General features: G+C 43.5%; 2 protein-coding genes across 2 annotated transcripts; both read right to left on the bottom strand.

The window, feature by feature from the left end:
- Positions 1-1162: 1162 nt before the first annotated feature.
- bnip3lb (BCL2 interacting protein 3 like b) lies at positions 1163-11245 on the bottom strand. Its single transcript, XM_024380566.2, has 6 exons — positions 10970-11245; positions 5206-5458; positions 4421-4508; positions 3968-4065; positions 3449-3598; positions 1163-2825 (listed from the first exon to the last, which is right to left on the bottom strand). Exons 1-6 carry the CDS (start codon positions 11100-11102, stop codon positions 2777-2779), a joined length of 771 nt encoding a protein of 256 aa, XP_024236334.1. The 5' UTR covers positions 11103-11245; the 3' UTR covers positions 1163-2776.
- A 2987-nt stretch (positions 11246-14232) lies between these two features.
- Positions 14233-25132, bottom strand: ppp2r2ab (protein phosphatase 2, regulatory subunit B, alpha b). The gene is made up of 10 exons (XM_024380567.2): positions 24955-25132; positions 22756-22833; positions 17241-17338; positions 16931-17096; positions 16711-16823; positions 16220-16397; positions 15915-16079; positions 15519-15688; positions 15083-15174; positions 14233-14984 (listed from the first exon to the last, which is right to left on the bottom strand). The coding sequence occupies exons 1-10, from the start codon at positions 24959-24961 to the stop codon at positions 14705-14707; spliced, it is 1347 nt and encodes a 448-aa protein (XP_024236335.1). The 5' UTR covers positions 24962-25132; the 3' UTR covers positions 14233-14704.
- Between the last annotated feature and the right edge of the window lie 595 nt (positions 25133-25727).

Below are 25727 nucleotides of genomic sequence, written 5' to 3'. Positions count from 1 at the left end.
ACATTTCCCCCTCAGGAAACTGAAAATATTTGGCATGGGTCCCCAGATCCTCAAAAGGTTCTACAGCTGCACCACTGCCTGGTATGGCAACTGCTCGGCATCTGACCGTAAGACGCTACAGAGGGTAGTGCGAACGGCCCAGTCCATCACTGTAAGAGGAAAGCCCATAAAATTGTCAGAGACTCCAGTCACCCAAGTTATATTTTCTCTGCTACAGCACGGCAAGAGGTACCGGAGCGCTAAGTCTAGGACCAAAAGGTTCCTCAACAGCTTCTACCCATAAGCCATAAGACTGCTGAACAATTCATAAAATCGCCACCGGACAATTCACATTGACACCCCCCTCCCTTTTGTTCACGGTTGCTACTCGTTGTTTGTTTGTTACCTATGCATAGTCACTTCGCCCCTAACTACATGTACAGACTACCTCAACTAGCCTGTACCCACACACACACTGACTCGGTACCGGTGCCCCTGAATATAGCTTCATTATTGTTATTGCATTGCTTTTTATTATAACTTTTTATTTTAGTCTACTTGGTATTTTCTTCTTCTAGAACTGCACTGTTGGTTAAGGGCTTGTAAGTAAGAATTCACGGTAAAGTCTACACTTGTTGTATTCGGCGATTGTGACAAATAAAGTTTGATTTGAAGTGCCAGTCAGCAGAACCAAGCCAGAACCAAGCCTGTGGCCTCCCTGGGGACATTCAGTGACCGGACAAATGACTGTGCAGGCACACACTCAGTTAAATATTGGTGTTTTAAGGCTCTGGAATATGAGAACTGACTGCATGTTATAGGCTGAGGTATGAGGACTGGCTAGTAGTCATACCACCCTCCCTTCTCCCTGCTGGCTCTGATGCAGTGGGAGATTATGCATTTTAGTCTGTGTGTGTTTCTCTTTCTTCAGTCAAAAGTAGAATCAACACATTACATCTTTTGGCCTTCTTCAGGTAAAAAAAAAAACCTGAAGACCAAAAGCCTTTCATGTCGTTTCTACTTAATACGATTTTGTTTTTTATCAATTCCATTGTCCTGCAAGAGTTGCTGAATCTCCTATCCACTTTTTTCCTCAATTCATGCACCTTGGTGGAAAAGAGGTGATCCCTTCCCTTTGCATAGTTAAGTGAAACTAGTACAAAAGAATTCTTAACAATTCAGCTTGATTGAAGAAATTTTAATGACAAAACCTTTTTTCCATTTTACAATGAGGGGAAAAAACAAAATTAAATCAAAAGGATATGTATGATTACAATAACTATTGTTACCATAGCAGTCTGAGGGGAATCATTTTTAAACTTTCCTTTTCAAAATGGGCCCTGCAAAGTGTATATCTCTAACAATCTTCATTAAATCCCTGATGAGTTCAGTCTTATCATAGCTATACCTCCTGCTCTGTGCATTCAGACTCCAATGTCACAATACAGACAATAAAACTCACTGGAACAAACCATAGAGAAGCCCTGGTGTCAGATCACAGACAGACACTGACCAACAGAACCACAATGGAGTCTTGGGAACAGAGGTGAGGCACGTGGCTACTGAGAAGAGTTGAGGTTCAAGGTGGACCTCAGTTCCTTTTGGCAGATGTGTAGAGGGAAATAAAGAGGTTGATGTCAGCAATATCCAACAGTGGAGTGTTAGTACAAACAGCCCCATCTTAAATCTCAACTTTGAAACACTGCGGTCCCTCTTTGAGCACAGTGACGTACTGCAGGTCGCAGTAACATTCAGAGCATGCTTGAATTTGTCCATGTAGTTGTATCTCTAAAACTAATCTGCCTTTGGACTCCAATTCAACTCCAGCTATCGGTGTGGGGAAACATCAGGGTTAATCCCCAGCTGGACTAACAACCTACATAAACTCATTCTTAAATGTCTGCGTGTATGCTGTACAAGTATGTAAGATGACAGTTGCGCAGGCATATCAGAGGTTTACCCATTGAACCAAGCCTAAATAACTAGGCCCATGGTATATCGTAAAGAAATCAAGACAGAAACAAAACAATGACACGTACTGGACACATCTCATCTGGCAGGCCAAGCGGATTCTCTCCAATGCACAGCATCTGGTGGTTGTGGATTTGACATGGCCACAATGGCCAAATAAATTTGATAACACCCTTAATCAAAACTCAGGCTTTATTATGGTGGTAAAAATACTTTAAAAAAAAGACCATAACATCTACAGTAAATTGTATTTATAGTTATAGACAAAATGATTACTTTCAAAGGCATGCTCACATTTTCAGGTTAGCTTCTTTCTTTATGAAATTAGTTAGACCCTTTCAGGGTCAAGTGACGGGCTTGAGAGAGTCACCCAATCACCGTTGTAGACGGCACAATCTTGGGCTACTTCTATTTTGTAAATCCGTGGGGCAGACAGCTCTTTCTTGTACCAGGCATGAGAGTGCTGGAGCTAGTGTGTAGAGGAGTTTGGTTTTATGCTTTGCCCCCTCCCCCCCAAAAAACACACTTTATAAACAATTACACCCAAAACAAGAGGAAAAGGGAACATGACCTCACTTTTCATGACCTCACCAATACAAATGAGGAAGGAAGGGGGGCTGGAGGCAACACATCTGTCCTAAGAACATCTGTCCTAAGAACACAGCACGGTTCAGGTCTGCGCAGTTTACAGGAGGAGGAAATGATTTAGGTGGGAGAAAGCAGAGAGAGAAAGAGGGGGGCAAAGGAGAGGAATAGTTTGAGGAGAGAGGGGCATTCTTCATACAACAGCGTCATTTCTCCCGCAGGCACTCGTTCAGCTTCTTGCTCAGAAAGAACTCGTAGGGGGCGTGCTCAACCTCTTCCCAATGTACACCCTGAGGGGGAGAGAGAGAGAGAGCAGTTACACCCCGAGTCATTAACTAGTCGGCTGACAAGTGATAGATGGAGTTGTGGATTGTCCCTGCCGTGTCATGTGTGCTGTCAAAGTGTGTGTTAAGGGTGTGGCGCAGCAGGTGTCAATCCATCCCAGCAGCAGCTGTTCTACTATCCAGACCCATATACACAGGGCTCGAGCATTGCAGCTGCCCACTGTGTTGACACCACACGCCCTCTGCTGTAATCATTTTCTGTACATGCAGTTTTGTTCCAGGGATATCTGATTCCCAGTAAACAAAACATGATATATTGGATCTGATTGGGGTTCTTCTAATTGTATGCAAACAACTGTAAACAGAAGGAAATTGAAAGCTGTTCAGGAGATTCCATGTGGGAATTGTCTACATTAATCTGTGAAGGAAGTGTTTACTTAGCCAGCAAATGACTATAATAATGGAAATGTTATTCTCAATGCAGACGCATTGATGGGTTGAAACAAGCCTTCCGTAATGTCATCACTTGGCTTTTTCACTTCCATAAAAAAAGTGCTATTATCCTACTTATAACACAAATGATTACCTAACGGAGGTTGATCACAAAAGTGTCCTAGGTTTGCTCTTACCCCAGTCCCAGGACCAGGATGTGTGACAGTAGCAGTGAGGGGATGAACACTTTGAGGAACTCTGCAGAGAAGACACCTCCTTTCTTCATCGCCCCGGTCTTTCTCATGCTGAGTGTATCTGAATGCCGGGGGTGGCGGAAATGGAACTCCCTACAGGCCAGGACAAATTATGGTTATCATACAGTAACGTCACCATCTTCCTCATCAACATTGTCCCACAGGAGGTTGGTGGCACCTTAATTGGGGAAGATGGTATCAAATACATCAAACAGAAGGTTTTCAAAGTGTTTGATGCCATTCCAAGTGCACCGTTCCAGACATTATTATGAGTAGTCCTCCCGTCAGCAGCCCCCTGTGGATTCATTACAGTATTATCCATCATCTCCTTATCATGTGGAAATATTCAGCCATAAGTAGTATTACTGTATGCACAAACACACTAGGATTTACCTAGGAGACCAGATAGATACAATAAGACTTGTATGTTTTAGGGGCAATGGGACTGTGTACATCACTCACTTAGGAGGAATGTTCTCGGGCCGACTTGACCAGTCTGCTACCCAGTCTGAGTCCTTCATCAGGATATCCATGTCCCTCTCCAGGGTATCTTCCTCTGACTGCAAGGGACACATGCTGCGCATTAGGACACTGAGCTAAGTACAGACAACAGGGGGAGGCAGAGACAATATGGCTGACCGCCCATACAATACAATAAACCCAGTGTGAGGCTGCCATGGTTACAGACACTGACAGAGTGTGTGTGTGTGTGTAACTGTAATGGAACCTAAAGCGGAGGCTACTGCCGTGTACATGGATTCAAACCCACCGGGTTAGTGTTTCCTGTTGCCATCGCCATTGTAACAAAGGTTATGGTTGTCATTCACAAGAGACTGAGGGAAGCAGCAGGTTATATTACCATGGAAACATACATGTGACGTAGGTAGCTCAGGCACACCAAGTAATAACTCTTACTTGGCCATCTATTCTGCTGCTCACGTCCACATCAAAGATGATCTGTCCATCATGATCATCCTCCTGGGGACTAGGAGGCCGGGGAGGACTGTGGGGAGGATCAAACAACAAAATAAAAACAGTCACAGCCAATCACTGCACTCCAAGTATTCTCTCCCTTGGTGCATAGGAATGTACACTTGTATGCAGTAACCAGGTTGAAGATTTGGGGCTTGCTCAAATTCCCAATGCATTAATCAAGAGACCTTGCCTCTGATGGCTCAATGTGCATATGAATCATGCCTCTATTAGGCTTTCACTTTGCCTGTCAGCCTGCCACCTCAAAGTGGATGGATGAGTCTGTCTGTGAGCTCCACCATTAGTAGGCTGTTGTAGAAACACTCCTGGTAAACATTCTCAGGTGACTCATTGACAGCTGATGGACTCAGCTGACCGGGCAACCAGATAAGCCTGTGTTTATGGCAGGGAACCTCATGGCTCAGAGGGTAGGGAAAGCAGAGGTGTGAGTGGATTTAAGTCCAATGACCTCCCCTGTGCGCACACAGGTGATGAAGATGTTGTTTACTATTGCAAACGGATTATATTTACATCCCCATAACAGCATACAGTACTATTTCAATCCAGAGATTAAATCTACATTGATTTTGGGCTAGTAGGTGACCTCAACAGTGAATTGAAAAGAGTTACAGGTGATTTCTAAGAATTGTTCTAGATTTTTATTATCTTGTCAGAGTTCTCTCAAGGCCAAGCTGAACTGTGTTCTTCCTCATTGTAGCAACCCCTACCTGTCACAGGAAGAGTTGCTGCGGCTAGACTCATGCTGAGCGTCCAGTAGAATCTTTTCCATGTCTCCGTTATGGATGGAGGAAGAGGAAGGCACATGCTCTAGGCCCCCCACAATGGCCTCCACCACCTCCTCCACCACCACCTGAGGCAGGGGGAGCAGACCCAGAGCCTGGCCAACGGTGGAGGTAGACTGGGACAACCCCGCCGCAGCTGCGGCCGCAGCTCTGTTCATCTCCAACTCCACCCAGGACCCTGCAGGACAAGTACATACAGTACATGACATTGGTCAAATTTGTCAGTTGGGATACTTAGCAAATCTCAAACTTCACAACTTATTACATGTACATGATTACGTTCCATGTTTTCTGTCAAAATGTTTTGCAGACCATGGAAAATTGTGCCTCTATGCTGAACTAATAGCCTAATGACAAAAAAAAAAAACCTACCTAGAACGATATGATAAGGGGATAAAGAAACAGTCAGAGAGACTGGCAGAGACACACAACCAAAGTTTAAAAAGTTCAAGCACAGTCCAAAACTTGATTATCCTGTTTTACAAAAATTGTATGTATATTTCCAGGTTAGAATAATTGTGAATTATCACCATGAAAATGATAATTCCCTTTAAGTGTAAGAGCTGTTTGAAAAGACCGCCTGAAATGTGTCTGTTTAGGTGGGATGGAGTTTTGGCCTGCCTGGTGACATCAGGCGATATACTTTTAGTGTATGTGGACACTTACTTGTCAAACATCTCATTCCAAAATCATGGGCATTAATATAGAGTTGGTTCCCCCTTTTCTGCTATAACAGCCTCCACTCTTCTGGGAAGTCTTTCTACTAGATGTTGGTATATTGCTGCGGGGACTTGCTTCCATTCATCCACAAGCGCATTAGTGCGGTCAGGCACTGATCTTGGGCGATTAGGCCTGGCTCACAGTCTGTGTTCCAATTCCTCCCAAAGGTGCTCAATGGGGTTAAGGTCAGCGCTTTGTGCAGGCCAGTCAAGTTCTTCCACACCGATCGACAAACCATTTCTGTATGGTCCTCGCTTTGTGCACGGTGGCAATGTCATGCTGAAACAGGAAAGGGCCTTCCCAAAACTGATGTCTCAAAGTTGGAAGAATAGAATTGTCTAGAATATCATTTTATGCTGTGCTGTCTGTTTACAGCACCTGCTGTTATATACGAGCCATGGCCTAGCCTGGCTGATCCATGTTACTACATGAGCCCAGGCAGGGACTCGCTACAGGGGAGACTGCCAATCACAGCTAGGATACAAATTATAGAAAGTCACACTGACACTGGAGAGACATCCAGTCTCTTTCTCGCTCTGGTTTCCCCATCTTAAAATGTCTCACATACTCCCCTAATTTAGGACGCTAGGGTTCACAAGCAGAGCACATGATCTCATAGCAGAGAGAGTAAACACACTGGTCATGTGACAGTCAGCCTAGCTGACTTAAGTCTCTCAGTCAGTTTCACTGGCCAGACATTGAATGACAGCAGCCTCTAACCCAAAGTCCAACTCAGCACCCCAGGCTCATCCTGAGGATTACACAGTGGCCTGAGCAAAGCCACTGTCGACAGTCCATTGTCCGTGCTCCATGGCCTAAACAAGGTTGCCATGACGCCAGCGTTGAGCCGAACATTCTGGCTGCTGCTCGCTCTGTCGTGGAGCTGTTATCAGCTGTTGTATGGAAACGTATCTTATGGTAATAAGAACCAGTATGTATAACCTAACCAATGGCTCCAAAGACTCACATAACCACCAAAGAAGAGTAAGGTAAACTGAATATACCCATTGTGTGGATGGGACTGAGATATCCTATCCAAGACAATGACATTGCAGTGGACATAAAGCTTTCCTCAATTCTGAGAATTACACAGCAAAAATGAGTATCTACTTATTTATAGACAGAGTGAGTAAGCTCTGTCTAACAATAACAAACCTTGTTCCCTCCCTGGCTCGCACTGCAGCTGGAATGTAACTGACAACATGTACGCTCAAACTTCCGAATGAAAGGCTCCTGACCCTCACTTTCCTACTCCACCCTACTGTGTCCTGAAAAACGTTCTGCACTTTCCACGTCACTGTGTCCAGAAATAGCACAGCATGCCAACTCACTCAGTTCAGGGCTTGGTAATGCTCGATCACATCTGCCCATACCCAGCAGCCCCCATAAAGGGAGGTCAACACAGTGCTGACTGTGTACTTCCTCTAGAGGCATTCTATGTGTGACACTGATGAACATGCCTTTTGCTCCCCTTGCAACCCACGCACACGGAGATCTTTAAATATACATCCCTCAGTTAATTCCAGACTGAGCACATACTCCATCAATATTTGCTAACAGGATATATCCATATAGGCACCATCATAATGACAAAGTTTCACTCATTCATATATCTTTATGTACATATTCTTTATCCCCTTACACTTGTGTGTATAAGACAGTAGTTTTGGAATTGTTAGTTAGATTACTTGTTGGTTATTACTGCATTGTCGGAACTAGAAGCACAAGCATTTCGCTACACTCGCATTAACATCTGCTAACCATGTGTATGTGACAAATAAAATTTGATTTGATTTAGAAGGCTATGACAAAGGAAGAACAACGCAAAAGGGAAATTCTACAACTTTTCAACCTCATTTTGCTTATCGCCAGCACAATAGTGTCTACATGTGAAAACGATGCATTTCTGCATTTGTAGAAAGAATATATATTAAAGTTAAATAGAACTATCCGATGACGTCAAAAAAACATTTTGAAAACAGCCATTTTAAAACAGAGTTCAGCTCAGAAACATGGTACTTAACTACAATGACCATAAAAAATGTTAAATACATTTTTAAAAAGTTAGCTTGAATGACAAAGGGGGAACGCTGTTACATCCAATGTCCATTTCCCCGAGGCTGATGCCACGGAGGTGCATGTGTACACAAACAATCAAATAGTGCCACACATGCACTCAAACGCATACAGCTGGCCTTGCTGTTTAGATTTTGGTTGTCCTTGACGTCTATTGTTTCTTGCATTGTTGTTTTCCTCTCTTTTCTTCTTTTTGTTGGCGCATGTTTTGGGTGGGTTGGAGGGGATGGTAGAGGGAGTCCACAAATTAACAAGCCACACCTGTTAATTGAAATGCATTCCAGGTGACTACCTCATGAGTCACCTCATGAAGCTGGTTGAGAGAATGCCAAGACTGTGCAAAGCTGCCATCAAGGCAATGGGTGGCTGCTTTGAAGAATGTAAAATATATTTGGATTATTCTTTTTTTTTTTACACTTTTGGTTACTACATGATTCCATGTGTTATTTCATAGTTTTGATCTCTTCATTATTATTCTACAATTCTTTGTATTCCTATGAAAAATTTTAGATGGTGCATGAAGCCGGAAGTATTTGAATTTGAAGCGTGCCATATTGCTGAATGGCACCAAAAAAAAAAAAAATCCTAAAGATCATGGTGAAAGTGAGCGTAACTAGCCCCCCCCCCATTCAGTTTCTACCCCCACGCCTGTTTGTGCTGTTTGGGGCTGGCTGCATTGCCGTCAAGCACGTGTTAGGCTGGTGGTAGGGCCAGGGGCGTGTGTAGGGGAGAGCGGCGAGGTTCACACGCGTCAGGCCTCCTTCTGCCACGACTGGGGCAGCGGGCATCTTCCTTCAGGGCTTTATCTGGGGTAGAGCATCAGCTCTGCTATGCATTCATCCACTTTAGGCATATGGTCTAGCCAATGTTTTGCGTCGTGCATGGCAGATAGCATCCTACTATCCTTGGTGTGGTGGGCGAGAGCCCATGGGTTGGCCCAGCATCTCTGAAGCTCTGTAAGAAAAGCCGGTGAAGGTGGTACACTGAACGGTGTAGATGCCACAACTCTGCCTAGCCGCGCTTCCCTCACAGGCAGGATGGCGCAGTTAATGCAGAGGTCTGAAAGGGCCACACGCAGGCGGCTAACACCTAGGCAGCAGGGCACAGGTCATGACCATCTTCTACTTGTAGTTCAGCTCCACAAGAGGAACAGCCATGAATGCCCAGCATCATGGTGTTGCGGTGTTCTCACAGCTCAGAAAGTGACGGTTAAAAAGGACATAAATATAACATATTTCTTATACGATATACTGATTAATCAAATTAACTAACAATAGTAACGGGAGAATGTATTACAACAGCTACCACAATACACAGTAAAGGTAGAGAGCTACAATAATCTGACGGGAATTGTATAGCACCCGCAAATAATTTCAGGTGAGCCTAGCTATGACCACAGAGCTGGAGAAGGAAAATTATGTTTAAACGTAGGCTTATTTATGGTAAACCAAGCTGAAAACACAGTGGCATCTAGGTGGAGTTGGTATGTTTTATAGCTGGCTAGGCTAACAACCTTCTTAGACGCAGTTATCTAGGGAAGTGACTCGGTTGAGTTTTAAATAGTTGAAGGATGACTAGTGCCCGGTGGCCTTGATAACGAGCAAAGCAGTGGCGGATATCTTGAAAAGGTTAGCGCCAGGCTACGGTGGCCAACACACACACGCTAACTGGTGGGCTAAATCAGCACAATACAAGGAATCCCAATGTGCACTCTGACCCATAGGTCACAGGCTGTTGGGTGACAGACTGACAATACACACAACTCAGAGTTTTGATTACCCTACCAGGACCTGGGAAGATGCAACCCGAAAAACAGGAGCAGCGGCGCATTTAACTTAACTTGCACGATACAGCTAAACTAACCTCCCAAGAAGAAAGAGACTTTTCTTTCATTGTAATTTCATATTTTTCTATTGAGGTCTACCTAATGTGGACCTGACAGAGGCAATGGAATAGTTGTAATGTTCTGGTAATTGAATGTTCATTATTTTGGCATTTCCATTATTTCACAATACATTGAATGTATAAAAATCAATCAACAAAATCAAAAAAACATGATTATGTTTTAATAACCAAACTACCCCCAAAAATATCACTAAATTGTGTTTAAATTGTTGTTAGGGATTGATAGTGAATACACCTATAATCAAGCAAACTATCATATACCTGGTATAACAGTTCATTAGACTGATCGTATTGTATTAGTATTTTCACAGTAGCAGGCTACCCAGAAGTATCAGGCTGCTACATACAAATTGACCAGACTGAGTGCAGCAGGTGTGTTTAGAGGTGCATGTGTAGTTTTATCCGCTACTCTTTGCTGGTCTATATTTAAACCCACAGTCAGATTAACTAGGCCAGTTTGCTATGTTTACATCCACGGCAAGAAGACATATCTATTACACAATTAGCTGACTATGCATTTAATAAAAACACTTAATATTCCAAGTATGTTTCGTTAGGTTTTCGTAATACTTTACCCTTTCCTATGTACACTAAAATGTTAATTTACGAACATTAATTTAACCCCATTTTTGAGCTCTCAAGACTTCTTCCATCTCGTCTTGTTGACATCCACTTCATCCCGCCTATTCAGCACCGCGTGCAACAACGATTGGTTTTTACTGTTGGTCAATCTTACGGTTTATACAGCCTCTTAAAATCACATTGGTCCATGATACTGTCAATACAGAAAACAGGAGTAGCACAATGTAGGTCCTTCCACAACCCTTCTCCATGACTACATAGAAAACCAACCCAAAACTCACTAGATATTGTTTATACACTCAAAGTCAAATAGTAAAGTATCAAAAGACAATGATTCAAATTACCTGACACGTTTTCTAATAAACAATAACAGTAAAATATAGCGAAGCATTTCGACGAATCATACCATTTAGTCCAGCGTCTCCGTTGTTCTCAGCTACAGCAGCAGCTTCAGACATCGTGACTGTGTGCAGGGTGGCTTGCATATGACTGTCAATCGAACACGCACACTCCCTCCAAACATTCGGACGTGCGCGCATCCGCGTACCAAAACTGACCTGAGTCGCCTTGACTTTGTTGCAGAATAGCTACCGCCAACACAGTTAAAATGTGTTCTGTTAGCTGATCTGGAACCAGTGGTTAGGAGCACTTGCAATCTTCCTGGAGCTCTGTGATGACGTCAGATGAGCCAGTTCTTTAGTAACAAAGGCAGGCAAAAAGCATAGGCAGACTAACATTACGTAACGTACTGGAAATTGACCACCCCCGTTTGTATTATTCATCAGTGACACCACATCGTGAGAAAATAACAGGAATAAATTATAAAATTGTAGTTCACTAGTTTCACAACTCTGTAAAAGCATCATCTGTATATTTACAAGACGTGAAAGAATCTTCATTTGAGATCGCGCACATCGGCACGTACCCCAAGATGCCAAAGCCATCCCTCAATACCCAGTTGTGTGTAGTAGATCAAAGGATACTCCTATGCGTGGGGATAAAATGTTGCATTGTGCAATAAAACCCTCAAAACAACTTAAGTTCACCTCACACTTATTTAACAGTTTGGCACTTGTTTATATAAACAAATAAAAATGTCAAGAACTTTATGTACCTGGGGCATAAACAGCCAGCACTCCTTTTTCAAAGTGGATGTTATCAGAGGGATGTCAACATTGGACTAAACGAGGCATGAAAATGCTCCAATCTGAAGTGGCATCGAGTTTGTCAGTTTATAGTCCTAAAAAACGGAACTGAGTTACCTCTGCTCGTTCGGCCATTCCTATGTGGGAGGTGGGGAATTAATAGGGGTTTGGGATCCCCGTTTAGAGCTGATTTCAGTGTTTAACACAGGTTTAGGTGATGTTATGTTCTATAAGATATATTAATGTGATCTTTATGAATTAGGAAAGCCTTTTATGTGCTTGTTTTGATTACATAAACACGTCAAAATTCCCAAAAAGAGGGTTGAAGATCCTCATAGAACAAAACATGATCTCCAAAGCCTGTGTTTACCATAGACCTCATTTTCAGCGTTTATCCAAAACACAGACGAGCCCTGGCAGTTAGTTCCTACAAAAAGACTCCATTACTATTGCTTTCTATTAAAATGTAAAGACCAGGGCATGACACATTAGTAAAAAAATCTAATTAAAAGTACTTTATTCCTGTCATTGTCACTATAGACTTACAACAGCTGTATTATATTTGTAATTATTGTCAAACATGGGGGTATCATGATTTCAACTGTCAAATTGCACTGTGTGTAGACATAAGTTGACAAGCAAAATCATAGAGCATGGTCTTGGTGAGTGAGTTCCACTTTACTCCGATTCAGATCATTTTTTTTAACATTGCCTATTTCATGGCAGTTCTTCATGAAATGCTACACACATCTTTAGCGTTTCACTGTGTAATTTTCTGTATAATATTAGGAGTACTATGACACAGATCAAGTATGACACTGTATAGCACTCGGAATGACTGAGGTTCTCTTATAATTAAGTATTGCTTTTCTGCAATAGAAAGATCATTAAGCGAGGTATGAAAAGGGGATACTCCCGACAATATAAAATACATCTTCAAGAGATGTCACTTCACCTTAAAGAAAACGAATAAAACGGATATTACATTTGTTCCATTTCTAAATATGACAAATCTCAGAATGTCTGTCTCTTTGACAACAGAAAACCAAGATTTCTTTATTTATTTTTAAAGAGACACAGCAAGAACTCCCTGGTTGCCAGACTCAGTAAAGTCTCTCCCAAGCAGTTATAAGGAGTCCTCACTGGGCCAGACAGACTGGTTGTGGAGCTAGTAGTGTGTGCAGACACACACACACAAAAGTATGTGGACATCCTTCCAAATAAGTGAATTTGCCTATTTCAGCCACAGCCGTTGGTGACGGGTATTTTAAAATCAAGCACACAGCGAGCAAATCTCCATAGACAAACATTGGCAGTAGAATGGCCTTACTCAAGAGCTCAGTGACTTTCAACGTGGCACCATCATAGGATGCCACCTTTTCAACAAGTCAGTTCGTCAAATTTCTGCCATGTTAGAGATGCCCCAGTCAACTGTAAGTGCTGTTATTGTGAAGTGGAAACATCTAGGAGCAACAACGGTTCAGCCGCGAAGTGGCAGGCCACACAAGCTCACAGAACGGGACCGCTGAGTGCTGAAGCACGTAAACATCGTATGTCCTCAGTTGCAACACTCATGAGTTCCAAACTGTGTCTGAAAGCAACGTCAGCACAAGAACTGTTCGTCGGGAGCTTCATGAAATGGGTTTCCATGGCCGAGCAGCTGCACACAAGCCTAAGAACACCATGTGCAATGCTGGAGTGGTGTAAAGCTTGCCACCTTTGGACGCAGGAAACGTGTTCTCTGGAGTATGAATCACGCATTACCAGCTGGCAGTCCGATGGACGACCCTGGGTTTGGCAGATACCAGGAGAATGTTACCTGCCCTAACGCATAATGCCAACTGTAAAGTTTGGTGGTGGAGGAATAATGGACTGGGGCTGTTTTCATGGTTCGGTCTAGGCCTCTTAGTTCCAGTGAAGGGAAAACTTAACGCTACGGCATACAATGACATTCAAGACGATTCTGTGCGTCCAACTTGTGGCAACAGTTGGGGAAGGCCCTATCCTGTTTGAGCATGACTATGCCCCCATGCATGCGGTTTGTCGAGATCAGCGAGAAAAAAAACTTGACGAGCCGGCAGAGCCCTGAGCTCAACACCATCAAACATCTTTGGGATAAATTGGAACACCGACTGCGAGCTAGGTGTAATCAGCCAACATCAGTGCCCGACCTCACGAATGCTCGTGGCTGAATGAAAGCAAGTCCTTGTAGCAATGTTCCAACATCTAGTGGAAAGCCTTCCCAGAAGAGCGGAGGCCGTTATAGCACCAAATCCATATTAATGCCCATGATTTTGGAATGAGAAGTTTGAAAAGCAGGTATCCACATACTTTTGGTCATGTAGTGTAGGACCAGTCATACTACATACAACATGCTCTCAGTAGATGTTTTAGACTGTTCCTCTGAGGTGCAGCAGTACACCAACAACAGCTAGGCTCTTTGATAAATGTGTGTCTGAATATTTCTGTGTGTAAGTAAGAGATGGAGGCTCTTGGAGAAGTATGTGGTATGAGAAACAATAGAAACAGAACACCAGTTCTTGTAATTGAATTAAAACAGAACAGTTTAGCAGTTGACTAATAAAAAAACATGACTATGACACCAGACAATGAGAGGTGCTGCTGAAGGGGCAGGGATGGTTCTCAGAGTGTTGGTTTTTCTACTAGCCCCCCCCCAAAGAAAGTGTGCTTGTCAGACATACATATAAATTAAACAAGTTACCCATGTTGCCCTGGGGCTGGGCGTTACTGGGCAGCCGACACACAGATTGGCACATCACCACCAAAACAATATCATGGTGAGTGACACGTCACTGTGCCACAGAGGCTGATGGTGGGCAAGAATATAGTTTCAGTTTCCCACACCTGGAAACATGGCAAAGTCTGTTTTGTCCAATGACAGGTTAGTTGTTGTTGACGGCGATGTTGTCACACATTTTGTTCTTGACTAAAATTAAAGGCTGAAGGTAGTGGATGTCTGCCTTCACAGAAAACATCTAGTTCACTTTGTCCTGGAATATGTAGAGGTTGTTGGTGGTTGCCACAGCGATGACATTGTCCTGAGGGTGCCAGGCAGTGTGGAGGATTTTCTTGTTGAAGTCCAGGCTGTCTACACTGATCTCATCCTTCTTCCGCTTCCCATCGGCACACACTTTGCGGGGCTTCAGGACCTGCTGTGGCTTACTGCCCTCCCGGGACGCCTCCAGGGTCACGTCCCGCCTCTGGCCCCGGTCAAACATCCGGAAGAAGTTGTTGTATGAGCCCGTCATCACCACACTGGAAAGGAAAATTAGAGGATTAAAACAAGTAAACGAAGAACCTAGGGCTTGTTATTTTTATGAATACAATTTGAGTACTTGGCAATGAACGTTAACCTGTCATTTCCGTTCCAGCAGCACTCAAACTTGTCGAAGATGCAGTCGTTTTCATAGAGCGAGCACAGCTTATTCCTGAGGTACTCGTGAACCTGCCATGAGGGAAAAAGACAGGCCAGAGTTAATCAACATGGTGTCACATACAAACCTCAGCGGTCAACTTGGTATTTATGAGTCATTTAGGGAAAAATATTCTGTATAGGAGGGTTAAGATGATTGAAATGGCCTACAACATAAGTTCAAAGTAAAACTTCTCATTTCAGGGTGTGATAGTGCAGCAGTCTGGCAAGAACAGACGTAGAGTCCCCCTAGCGGACATTATCTGAAGCTACATGCAGGAAATGAGGTGTGGTCAGTCCCTGATAAAAACGTGCACTAAAACAGCCTGTTGACTTTCTCAAACTTTAAGTCCCCACACTCCCTCTGCCAGTCTCACCTGGTACGTCTCCACGGGCCTGCTCTCCATGTTCAGGTCCCAAATCTTGACAGACAGGTAGTCCCTGGTCATCATGTAGCGCCCATTGTGGCTGAACTTGACGTCTGAGATGGAAGAGATTATCTCAGAGAAGAAGGAGCGGTTACTGGGGTCCTCCGGCTCTTCGAACACTGGAGAGGTCAAGTTAGTTCAAGTTAACCACTATTAGAGATAATAAGGTGCATGTTGCTGTGCTAGCCCCCCCCCCCACCTCCCATCTAATGTGAAAACAAGCTATTCCCACATCTCTAACTATGCAGCGATGTGAATTCAGCCAAGCCATTTTCTAACGTGAAAACCCCTTATACAGAGGTTGTTGCAGTGGCCACTAGGTGCCTGTTGATCATAGGTACTCACATTTGGAGTGCGTGTCACATAGTGCAGATGCCCTCATGTCACAGAGGCGGATGGTGCCCTTGCTGCTGCTGTAGACAAAGGTGTTGCACTGGTGTGGATGGAACTCAGCTGCTGTAATCACCTCTGTCAGCTCCTCCATGTTGGCTGGCTTTATATCCACAATGTCTGGGAGGGGCTAGAGTCAAGGGGGACTAGCACACCTACTGAGAAGAGATTTGTGACACACCGGGGGTAAACGTAAACACACACACCCCCCTCTGTCCCTTCCCTCAACCATCCTATAATTAACAGCTTGTCAAGGATACTGAAGCTGCGGTCTGTGATCTCCTGGTGCCAGAGATTGATGCGCAGGTCGTCTGCGGATAGATACGTCTCATGGTCACTGTTTATGGAGATGGAGTTGATGTGGTAGGTGTGCGCGTTGGCAAACACCCTGCGAGGGCTCGCCTCCACCATGAGGTCCATGGGTCTAAACACAGGCACCTGCAAGGGTACAGAGGGTAGTCAGCGGGTGAGGCGCTAAGGGTATAGGCTACACCCACAGTGACTAGTGTTTCTCTATACTATAACTAAGGTCCTGTTTTACTGCAATTATTTGACATGCCTGGATTTTTATCAAACTGTCCCTCTTTATTTTTGTCAGCTGGTCCAGCACCATTCTCAGATTTTTGTTGGTGTGTGCAATACTCGTTTCTAGAGAGCTTAAAATACAGAATAAAAATCGCACTGTCACATGATTGCACAAAACACAGGGCCCCAACTTTAGCCCCTAGCATGTAATCAGCTAAGCACGTACTCGAAGTGCAGTGACAGTGTTGGGGTCTATGTAGCGTCCATCCTCCTCTTTCAGGTTGTAGCCCTCTGGTCGCTTGTCTCGTTCACTGATCTTCCACAACTTTATGGTTTTGTCTGCCAATCAGAACACAGGACTAGATAAATATATTTAACAGTTAAACAAAGCTCAGTGATGGGATGCACATATAAGTGGAAGTTCACCAGAGTGAAAACCGACTGACCGTTTGTGGACAACAGGAACTGAGCTGCGTTCTTCTGGGGCAGCCAGCGGATTTTGTTGATCTTCTCCTCGATCTCTAAACTCTTCAAGTAGTCAAACTCTGGTTCATGGCTCTGGAAAGTACTGTAAACATTGTACTCACTACGACACTGTGGCTGACTCTTATTCTGTTGGGGGAGAGAGAGGGAGTAGACGAAGAGAAAGAAAAAGGAGTAAGGAATGGAGGAGGGAGAGGGTAGAAAAATCCAAAAGCAAATAAAAATATAAAAATGCTGATTTTGAATTTAAAAACTCCAAACTTCCAGTCTTACCTCCATTTCCTGCTGAAAGATGACGACCCTGCCACCCTTGTCTCCTGTTGCTAGCAGCTCCCCTGAGTGGTTGAACTCCACAGTAGATATGATGTCGGCTGAACACAAAACAGATGCAATTAATTTCGATTGGACTTCTTTAAGTCATGAGAAAACCTAAAGATGGTAGCCTAGTGGTTAGAGTGTTGGGCCAGTGACCGAAAGGTTGCTAGATCGAATCCCCAAGCTGACAAGGTAAAAATCTGCCGTTCTGCCCCTGAACAAGGCAGTTAACTCACTGTTCCTGTTTCAGATGGTTGTATCCATGAGACAGCAGTTAGCATTACTAGCACTGGATTTGTTTAGAGGTCTATCGGCTATCCAGGAGCTGGAGTCTTAGGGCTGGATGAGTATCTGGGTGGATGTAGGCCATACCATTCCACTGAGGATGTGATGGCATCCAAAGCAGACAATGATCAGTAACCAAGTTCCTACAGGCTGCAGCACATTCCCCCAACAGCAGTATGGAGGCTTTGTAGACAAAAGCTGAGACTTTAACCCACTGTTGCCCATTCGAGCAGAAAGACAATGCTGAGAAATGTTGCAGCAGGAGGCTGGGCTAAACACCCTGGGGCATGTAAGTGTGTATCGTGTTTAAGGAGGCCATGGACACACCGCATTGTCAATGCCCTGAACCCCCACATGTTGTTTTCAGCACTTATTTCCATGACTGATCAAAACTTGTTTTCTCATGACACCCTGGTTCCTCTGAGCAACGTTTGGAATATCAAATCACAATACATATAGAACCACTATAATGGTTAAAATTGATAATAAAAGCCACCAGTGATTTTATTTGGTAACTCCAATTTTTTGGGGGGTGTTGGACAGACTAAAAACACCAGCAAATCAGTTCCAAGTGATTTTAATTGGAAATCCGTTCAAACTATTCCCACACCTAGAGATGTGATCAAATCAAATGTTAGTCACATGCACCAAATACAACCTTAGTGAAATGCCCCCACCCACAATGCAGTTTCAGAAAAATACAGATAAGAATAACAGATAAAAGGTAACAAGTAATTAAAGAGCAGCAGTAAAATAATAGCAAGACTATATACAGGGGGTACCGATACAGAGTCGATGTGCAGGGGCACCGGTTAGTTGAGGTAGTATGTACATGTAGGTAGAGATATTAAAGTGACTATGCATAGATGACAGAGAGTAACATTGGTGTAAAGAGGGGGTGAGGCAATGCAAATAGTCTGGGTAACCATTTGACTAGATGTTCACGAGTCTTATGGCTTGGGGGTAGGTGGTGTTTAAAAGCCTCTTGAACCTAAACTTGGCGCTCCGCTAGCGCTTGTCGTGCGGCAGCAGAGAGAACAGTCTATGACTAGGGTGGCTGGAGTCTCTGGCAATTTTTATGACCTTCTGACACCACCTGGTATAGAGGTCCTGGATGGCAGGAAGCCCCAGTGATGTATTGGTCCGTTCGCACCACACTCTGGAGTAGGGCCAAAATCTCATATCCCAATATAGGTCATTTCATATCCCGATAACGATACATAGCGCATTCTGTAAATTCAATGAATAAATACGTTATATAAAATGATCACATGTAAAGGCCTATTTCTTATTACTCAACAAATCAAATCTAAGTACTTTATTTAGAACCTCTGCAAATTTTTCAATTAGGCACTTAACAAAATGTATATAATCGGAAAAGGTAAATAGAAAACAAACACTTCAACTATAGTTAAACAAAATAAATAGGCCTATTTTGCATGTTATTTTTGCATTTGGTACCTTGGGTCAAGTGTTAGCACCAACTCATGAAACCCCCGTTTCTCGACCATGTAAATTGGGGCCATATCTTTGCAGATGTAAGTTGTAACGGCAGCTGTTATATCCTTCCATCTTCGTGATTCTTTGCCATATGGTGTGCTGCGGGCAAAAGCCTCTTGCAACGTCTGAGTTGGGGGTTTGTTTTGAGCACTGTCTCATCTGTAGACTCTCTCCGTACTGTTTGACATGATTCTCGCGTAGGTGGTAAAAGAGGTTAGTGGTGCTTGAGCCCGTTGTCGGGACCGGCCAGCGGCATATTTTGCAGTGGACGGTTTTCTGGTCCGTGTCAGATTTCTCATACCCAAACCACGTCCATGAGACCGAAGGTGCCCCTCTCTTAGGTACGAGCTCCGTGTCCTGTCACTCTTCCATTTAAATTTAAAAAAAATGTTATTTCACCTTTATTTAACCAGGTAGGCTAGTTGAGAACAAGTTCTCATTTGCAACTGCGACCTGGCCAAGATAAAGCATAGCAGTGTGAACAGACAACACAGTTACACATGGAGTAAACAATTAACAAGTCAACACAGCAGAAAAAAAAGAGTCTATATACATTGTGTGCAAAAGGCATGAGGTAGGCGAATAATTACAATTTTGCAGATTAACACCATGTTTGTTTGTGTTGCAAATTTCCTTCCACACGGCTCTGTAGTGCCCTGCGGTCAGAGGCCGAGCAGTTGCCATACCAGGCAGTGATGCAACCAGTCATGTTGCAGTCAGTCATGTTCTCAATGGTGCAGTTGTAGAACCTTTTGAAGATCTGAGGACCCATGCCAAACCTTGTCTCCTGAGGGGGAATAGGCTTTGTCGTGCCCTCTTCACAACTGTCTTGGTGTGCAAGGACCATGTTAGTTTGTTGGTGATGAGGGCTTCTAGTTACTTGCCGTCCACAACCTGCTCCACTGCAGCCCTGTCGATGAGAATTGGGGCATGCTCAATCCTCTTTCGACAATCATCTCCTTTGTCTTGACCATGGTGAGGTCTCTGACCTCCCTATTGGCTGTATCGTCGTTGTCTGTGATCAGGCCTACATCTGTTGTGTTGTCGGAAAATGTAATGGTGTTGGAGTCGTGCAGTCATGAGTGAACAGGGAGTACATGCACCCCTAAGGGGCCCATGTGTTGAGGATCAGCGTTGCGGAAGTGTTACCTACCCTTATCACCTGGGGGAAGCCTGTCAGGAAGTCCAGGAGGTGCAGGTGGTGTTGCAGGTGGTGTTTAGTCCCTGGGTCCTAAGCTTATTGAGGAGCTTCGAGGGCATTTTGGTGTTGAACCCTGAGCTGTAGTCAATGAATAGCATTCAATGCAAATAAACTAAAAAAAATATATACAAAATTTATGGCAGGGGCACGTAAAACGTCTGCCTTCTCCTCCGGTGCCAGCTCATAACTTAAGGTTTGAAATTATTGTTTTAGTCAAATATATCTGTTTGGGCTTCTTGCGGTCAATTTGCAGTCTACAAATTATTTGTAAATCATGTTCCGGCCCCGACCAGTGAAAATTTCACCCTGTGGCTAATCTAGTTGTTGATTCCTGTCATCCATATGCCCAGTGCCAGGGTTTCTTTATTTTTTGGTATTTTCTACATTGTAGAACAGTGAAGACATCAAAACCTTGAAATAACATGGAATCACATAGTAACAAAAAAAAAAAAAAAAAAAAAAAAAAAAGTGTTCAACAAATCAAACTATATTTTATATTTGAAATTATTCTAAGTAGCCACACTTTGCCTTGATGACACCTTTGCACACTCCTGGCATTCTCTCTTGAAGGAGTTCCCACATATGCTGAGCACTTGTTGGATGCTTTCCCCTCACTGCATTCCAACTCATCCCAATTGGGTTGAAGTCTGGTGATTGTAGAGGCCATGTCAACTGATGCAGCACACCATCACTCTCTTCCTTGGTCAAATAGCCCTTACACTGCCTGGAGGTATGTTTTGGGTCATTGTCCTGTTGAAAAATAAATGATAATGGGACTAAGCACAAAACAGATGGGATATCACTGCAAAATTCTGTGGTAGCCATGCTGGTTAAACGTGCCTTGAAATCTAAATAAATCACAGACAGTGTCACCAGCAAAGCACCCCCACACCACCGCCTCCATTCTTCACATTGGGAACCACACATGCGGAGAGCATCCGTTCACCTACTCTGCATCTCACAAAGACAGCAGTTGGAACCAAAAATCTCAAATTTGGACTCCAGACCAAAGGACAGATTTCCACTGGTCTAATGTCCATTGCTCATGTTTCTTGGCCCAAGCAAGTCTCTTCTTATTGATGTCCTTTAATAATGGTTTCTTTGCAGCAAGTCAACAATGAAGGCCTGATTCACAGTCTCCTCTGAACAGATGTTGAAATGTGTTAGTTGAACTCTGTGAAGCATTTATTTGGGCTGCAATTTCAGAGGCCGGTAACTCTGATGAACTTATCCTCTGCAGCAGAGGTACCTCTGGGTCTTCGTTTCCTGTGGCGTTCAACATAGCGCTTGATGGTTGTTGCGACTGCACCTGAAGAAACTTTCAAAGTTCTTGAAAATGTTCCAGATTGACTAACCTTCATGTCTTAAAGTAATGGACCGTCATTTCTATTAGGTTAGTTGAGCTGTTCGTGCCATAATATGGACTCGATCTGTTACCAAATCAGGCTCTCTTCTGAATACCACCCCTACCTTGTCACAACACAACTGAATGGCTCAAGGAAAGAAATTCCACAAATTAACAGGGCACACCTGTTAACTGAAATACATTCCAGGTGACTACTTCATGAAGCTGGTTGAGAGAATGCCAAGAGTGTGCAAAGCTGTCATCAAGGCAAAGGGTGGCTACTTTGAAGAATCTCAAACACATCACAATATGTTGTGTTTGACACTTTTTGGGTGACTATATGATTCCGTATGTTATTTCATAGTTTTGATGTCTTCATGATTATTCTACAATGTAGAAAATAGTAAAAAATAAATAAAAACAAAACTTTTGACTGGTACTCTGTGTGTGAGTCACACACACACGGTTATTATTATTTTTACAATACATCGTATAATTTTGATCATGTCGTAATGTTATTTTTGCACTACTTGGCTGTGCCTACACCAAAACGGCAGTGTTTCCCCTTCATAGCTTGTTCTCCATCTTTTTAAATAGGGAGCCAATTTCTTTTCACCACTTATTTCCATGACTGATCAAAACCTGTTTTCTCAAGGCTCTCGTCCCTCTGCAGCAGACATATGGTAAGCAATGCATTTGGAACATCGAATCACAATAGAAATCACAGTACGGAATTGCAATACATATCCTCTCGGCACCTAAGTATCGTGATAATATCACATTGTAAGGTCCCTGGCAATTTCCAGCCCTAAGTGTACAGCGCACCATACTGGATGTTCAGACAGACTGTGTCAGCATGAGGCGACAGGACAAAAGAGAAAGCAGCAAGCAAGCCGTTGTGTGTCAGAAATTGACTATGCAGCCACTCTTACACATAGCACCGGACTGTCTGCGAGGCTAGTAGTGTAACATTTAGGGAGATGAGAAGTCATGGGTGACCACCAGGGAATGAAAGAGAACTGGACAAGCGTGTTGCATTGAGTACCATTTATCCAGCAAAACACAATTTATTGTGAAATATGAATAAATACTAGGAAGCCATGATGAATCTGCAACAACTATGACCTGTGAAGAGCTCTTACCTTCGGCAACGTCGTCATCAATGGCCCCCTTCACCTGTGAGAAGCACCACTGCACGTCATTGCTCCCACCTCCAGCTCCTGAATGGCAGAACGACAGTTACTGATCGAGATATTGGTCATGACTGGTTATGTTACAAATCTGACAGTGACCTGACTATTGCCACAAAAAATTCTGTGTACTGCCAGACACAAAATAACCTGTCTTGGTCCCATCTTGTGCATTAAGCTCATTTGTCTTTGATAACATCTGATACTACATGGACTGAGAACAGTCAATATGAACACCAACAACCGCAGGAGTCCTTGGAGACCTATGACTACTTCCACGGTCTCTTGATAATACCATTGTTAAGAGATAACCCTCTGGCACAGCGTAAGATAATAAATAATTAGGTGGGTGCTTATTTGCCCCACTGGAAATGTGTTTTTTGTATATCCCAACAAACCCTCAGAGTGGGGTCAAGGCCAGAGTCTGCCATTATCAACAGCAACACCGGAGCAATTAGGGTTAAGTGCCTTGATCAAGAGCACATTGACAGCTTTTTCACTTTGTCGTTTCGGATATCTGAACTTGCGACCCTTCGGTAACTGGCCCAACACTGTAACCACTAGGCTACGTGCCACCCTCAACAGCTGTTAGCGTCAAACATCATACACTAGGTCAAGGCTGGGGAAATACTACTACAGTATTATATAATGGATAAGGAATAGACATTTCCCACAGAGATGTGTAAATAACCATTGAAACAGGTCAACTAGTTCTAGCCCAGCTCTCTGGCTGGGTTATTACAGGTATATTATCCAGAAAGGTTCTCGATGATAATAAACGGTAATTGCACAATGAAACAGGTTGAGTTGTACATTTCCACAAGTAATCATTTATGTTATTGCACAATGGAACTGGTTAGATTCGTTGATAAAAACATGTTTGGGGTGTAGTGTGGTTGGGTGTGTGTTAACTGTAGGAGGAGCAGGTATGAATAGAATGTTGTCAATGTAGAGGGTGAAGCCTAAATGTCCCATCAATAAAAGACAATGGGAAACCTCATACATCTAGCATGTAACTTGGCTGACTACAAGTGATCACAATTGTAAGAGTGCTAAATTAGGTTGTCATTTGCCTCTGCAAAAAGTGATACAAGCACCATGGAGCCTTCTGTCAACAAGTAATACCGTATCCCATTATTTGGGCTCCCGAGAGGCGCAGCGGTCTAAGGCACTGCATCTCAGTGCTAGAGGCGTCACTACAGACCTTGGTTCGATTCCTGGCTGTGTCACAACCGGGCATGTTTGGGAGTCCCTTAGGGAAGCGCACAATTGGCCCAGAGTCGTTAGGGTTTGGCCGTCATTGTAAATAAGAATTTGTTCTTAACTGACTTGCTAAGTTATATAAAATAAATCAGACAACCACTGCAATAGAATCTGGAAAGAAGACAATTCTATATTTAGGGCGCTGCATACTTTCGACAGACACTGAATCTCATGCATAAACTGAGTCATAGATGGTTAGCATTGATTTCAGCCAAGTCATTATTGGCCCACCTAGCAATGCAATACCAGCCTGAGGGAAATGGCACGGTGATCTTCATGTTCAAGCATACATACAAATTAAAGCAAAGCCCACATCCAGCAATAGAACCGTGACTCATGGTTAAATCGATAATGGTGGTGGTGTGGCATTAAAAGGTGGACATCGTAACGTTACAGGTGCCGTTCGGAAGAAGCCAGTCATCATCCGCCCACCCCACCATCTTTCACATCAAGACTCCCGCTCAACTCGCCGGGCATGCTAGCGCGACAGTGCCACATTAGGGACAATTTAGCTACCAGAAATACTACTTGGCTGGCTAACTCACTAAAAGGAAAGTGTGGCCTTTGGCATAGTTAGGTAGCTAACGTTACAGCTTCAAACTAACAGTTTGCATGAAATAACAGCGAACAGTATGTGATTGAGAGGAACGTGGGGTTAACTATAACTTAGCCACATCTAGCTAACGTTAGCCTGTAAAGTTGGACGTCCCCAGCTAAGATGATTGGTGAGGCCCAGTGACACATGAGTTAGTTAGCTTTAGCAATGTGTTAGCTAGACGTACATATACGTCTAAATACAGTATTGTATATAACTAGCTGGTTAAGGTCGCTAACGTTATTGCCACCGGTAGAGTTACTAGCAGCTAACGCGTTACTATTTCCATTTACCTGCCATGGCTAGAGGGATTCCCGGGCTTGTTTGTCAGGTTATGACTCGTGCAAGCGGTCTCTCAAATGAAGAAACTGAATCGTGAGACAGAGACGTTCCGGCTTGTTCGCTCACTCACACACCCTCCCCGACAAGTCTTCCCACCCTTCCGACACCCACCATCCACAGACAGTTCAAAATGGCGCTACCGCATCCCACATGACATCATCATAACCCGCCTCTTCTTGAGTGGAAACGGTGGATGTATAACCAGACGGGACACACCCACTGATTGGGACGCACAGTTCTTATTATCATGTATATTATTCAGCATCCTGGTGACGTCCATAACCTTACCCATTGCCCCAATCTCTAATGAGCCTTTGGCTGATCAGTGGGCAACGGCCGGCCCCTAACCAAGATGGGCAAGCCCGGTTTTCTGATAGGTTGAATTGAGGTCGGACAAAATCAGACTCAAAGTGATTATTATATATGTTCTTAAAATATATGATCATATATTTTAATATGTATGTCACGTTTACATATGGGAATTCCAAGTCGGAAACTCAGGCCACTCTTTAGAGCTCCACTTTTCAACCTGAGAATCACTGATGTCATGATTTGACCTCGTTTTTCCCCCAGAGTTCTTAGTCGTCTTGAAAGCACCATAAATCATCAGTTAGACAGACAAGGTCATGGATTGTAAAAAAACAGAAAGGGTGCCTATAAAATAGCACATTTTACATTGTCACAAAAAACGTCCTATTTTGGGGGCGGCTAAAACCATGATTTG

The sequence above is a fragment of the Oncorhynchus tshawytscha genome, linkage group LG20 (genome assembly GCF_018296145.1).
Source record: "Oncorhynchus tshawytscha isolate Ot180627B linkage group LG20, Otsh_v2.0, whole genome shotgun sequence".
Lineage (NCBI taxonomy): Eukaryota > Metazoa > Chordata > Actinopteri > Salmoniformes > Salmonidae > Oncorhynchus > Oncorhynchus tshawytscha.
The sequence above is the reverse complement of the archived record's forward strand: the minus strand, read 5'-3'. Positions and strand labels throughout refer to the sequence as shown.

What these genes read in the sequence shown, in the direction of transcription:
- ppp2r2ab (XM_024380567.2), bottom strand. An exon ending in TCTTTCAGCAGGAAATGGAG is followed by an intron (nt 17,097 to 17,240) that starts GTAAGACTGGAA and finishes CTCCCCCAACAG; the next exon opens with AATAAGAGTCAGCCACAGTG. An exon ending in GATCACAGACCGCAGCTTCA is followed by an intron (nt 16,080 to 16,219) that starts GTATCCTTGACA and finishes AGCCCCTCCCAG; the next exon opens with ACATTGTGGATATAAAGCCA.
- bnip3lb (XM_024380566.2), bottom strand. Translation starts at nt 11,102, where the DNA reads ATGCGCGCACGTCCGAATGTTTGGAGGGAGTGTGCGTGTTCGATTGAC. An exon ending in CGGAGACGCTGGACTAAATG is followed by an intron (nt 5,459 to 10,969) that starts GTATGATTCGTC and finishes CTTGTCCTGCAG; the next exon opens with GGTCCTGGGTGGAGTTGGAG. An exon ending in ATCCTGGTCCTGGGACTGGG is followed by an intron (nt 2,826 to 3,448) that starts GTAAGAGCAAAC and finishes TCTCCCCCTCAG; the next exon opens with GGTGTACATTGGGAAGAGGT.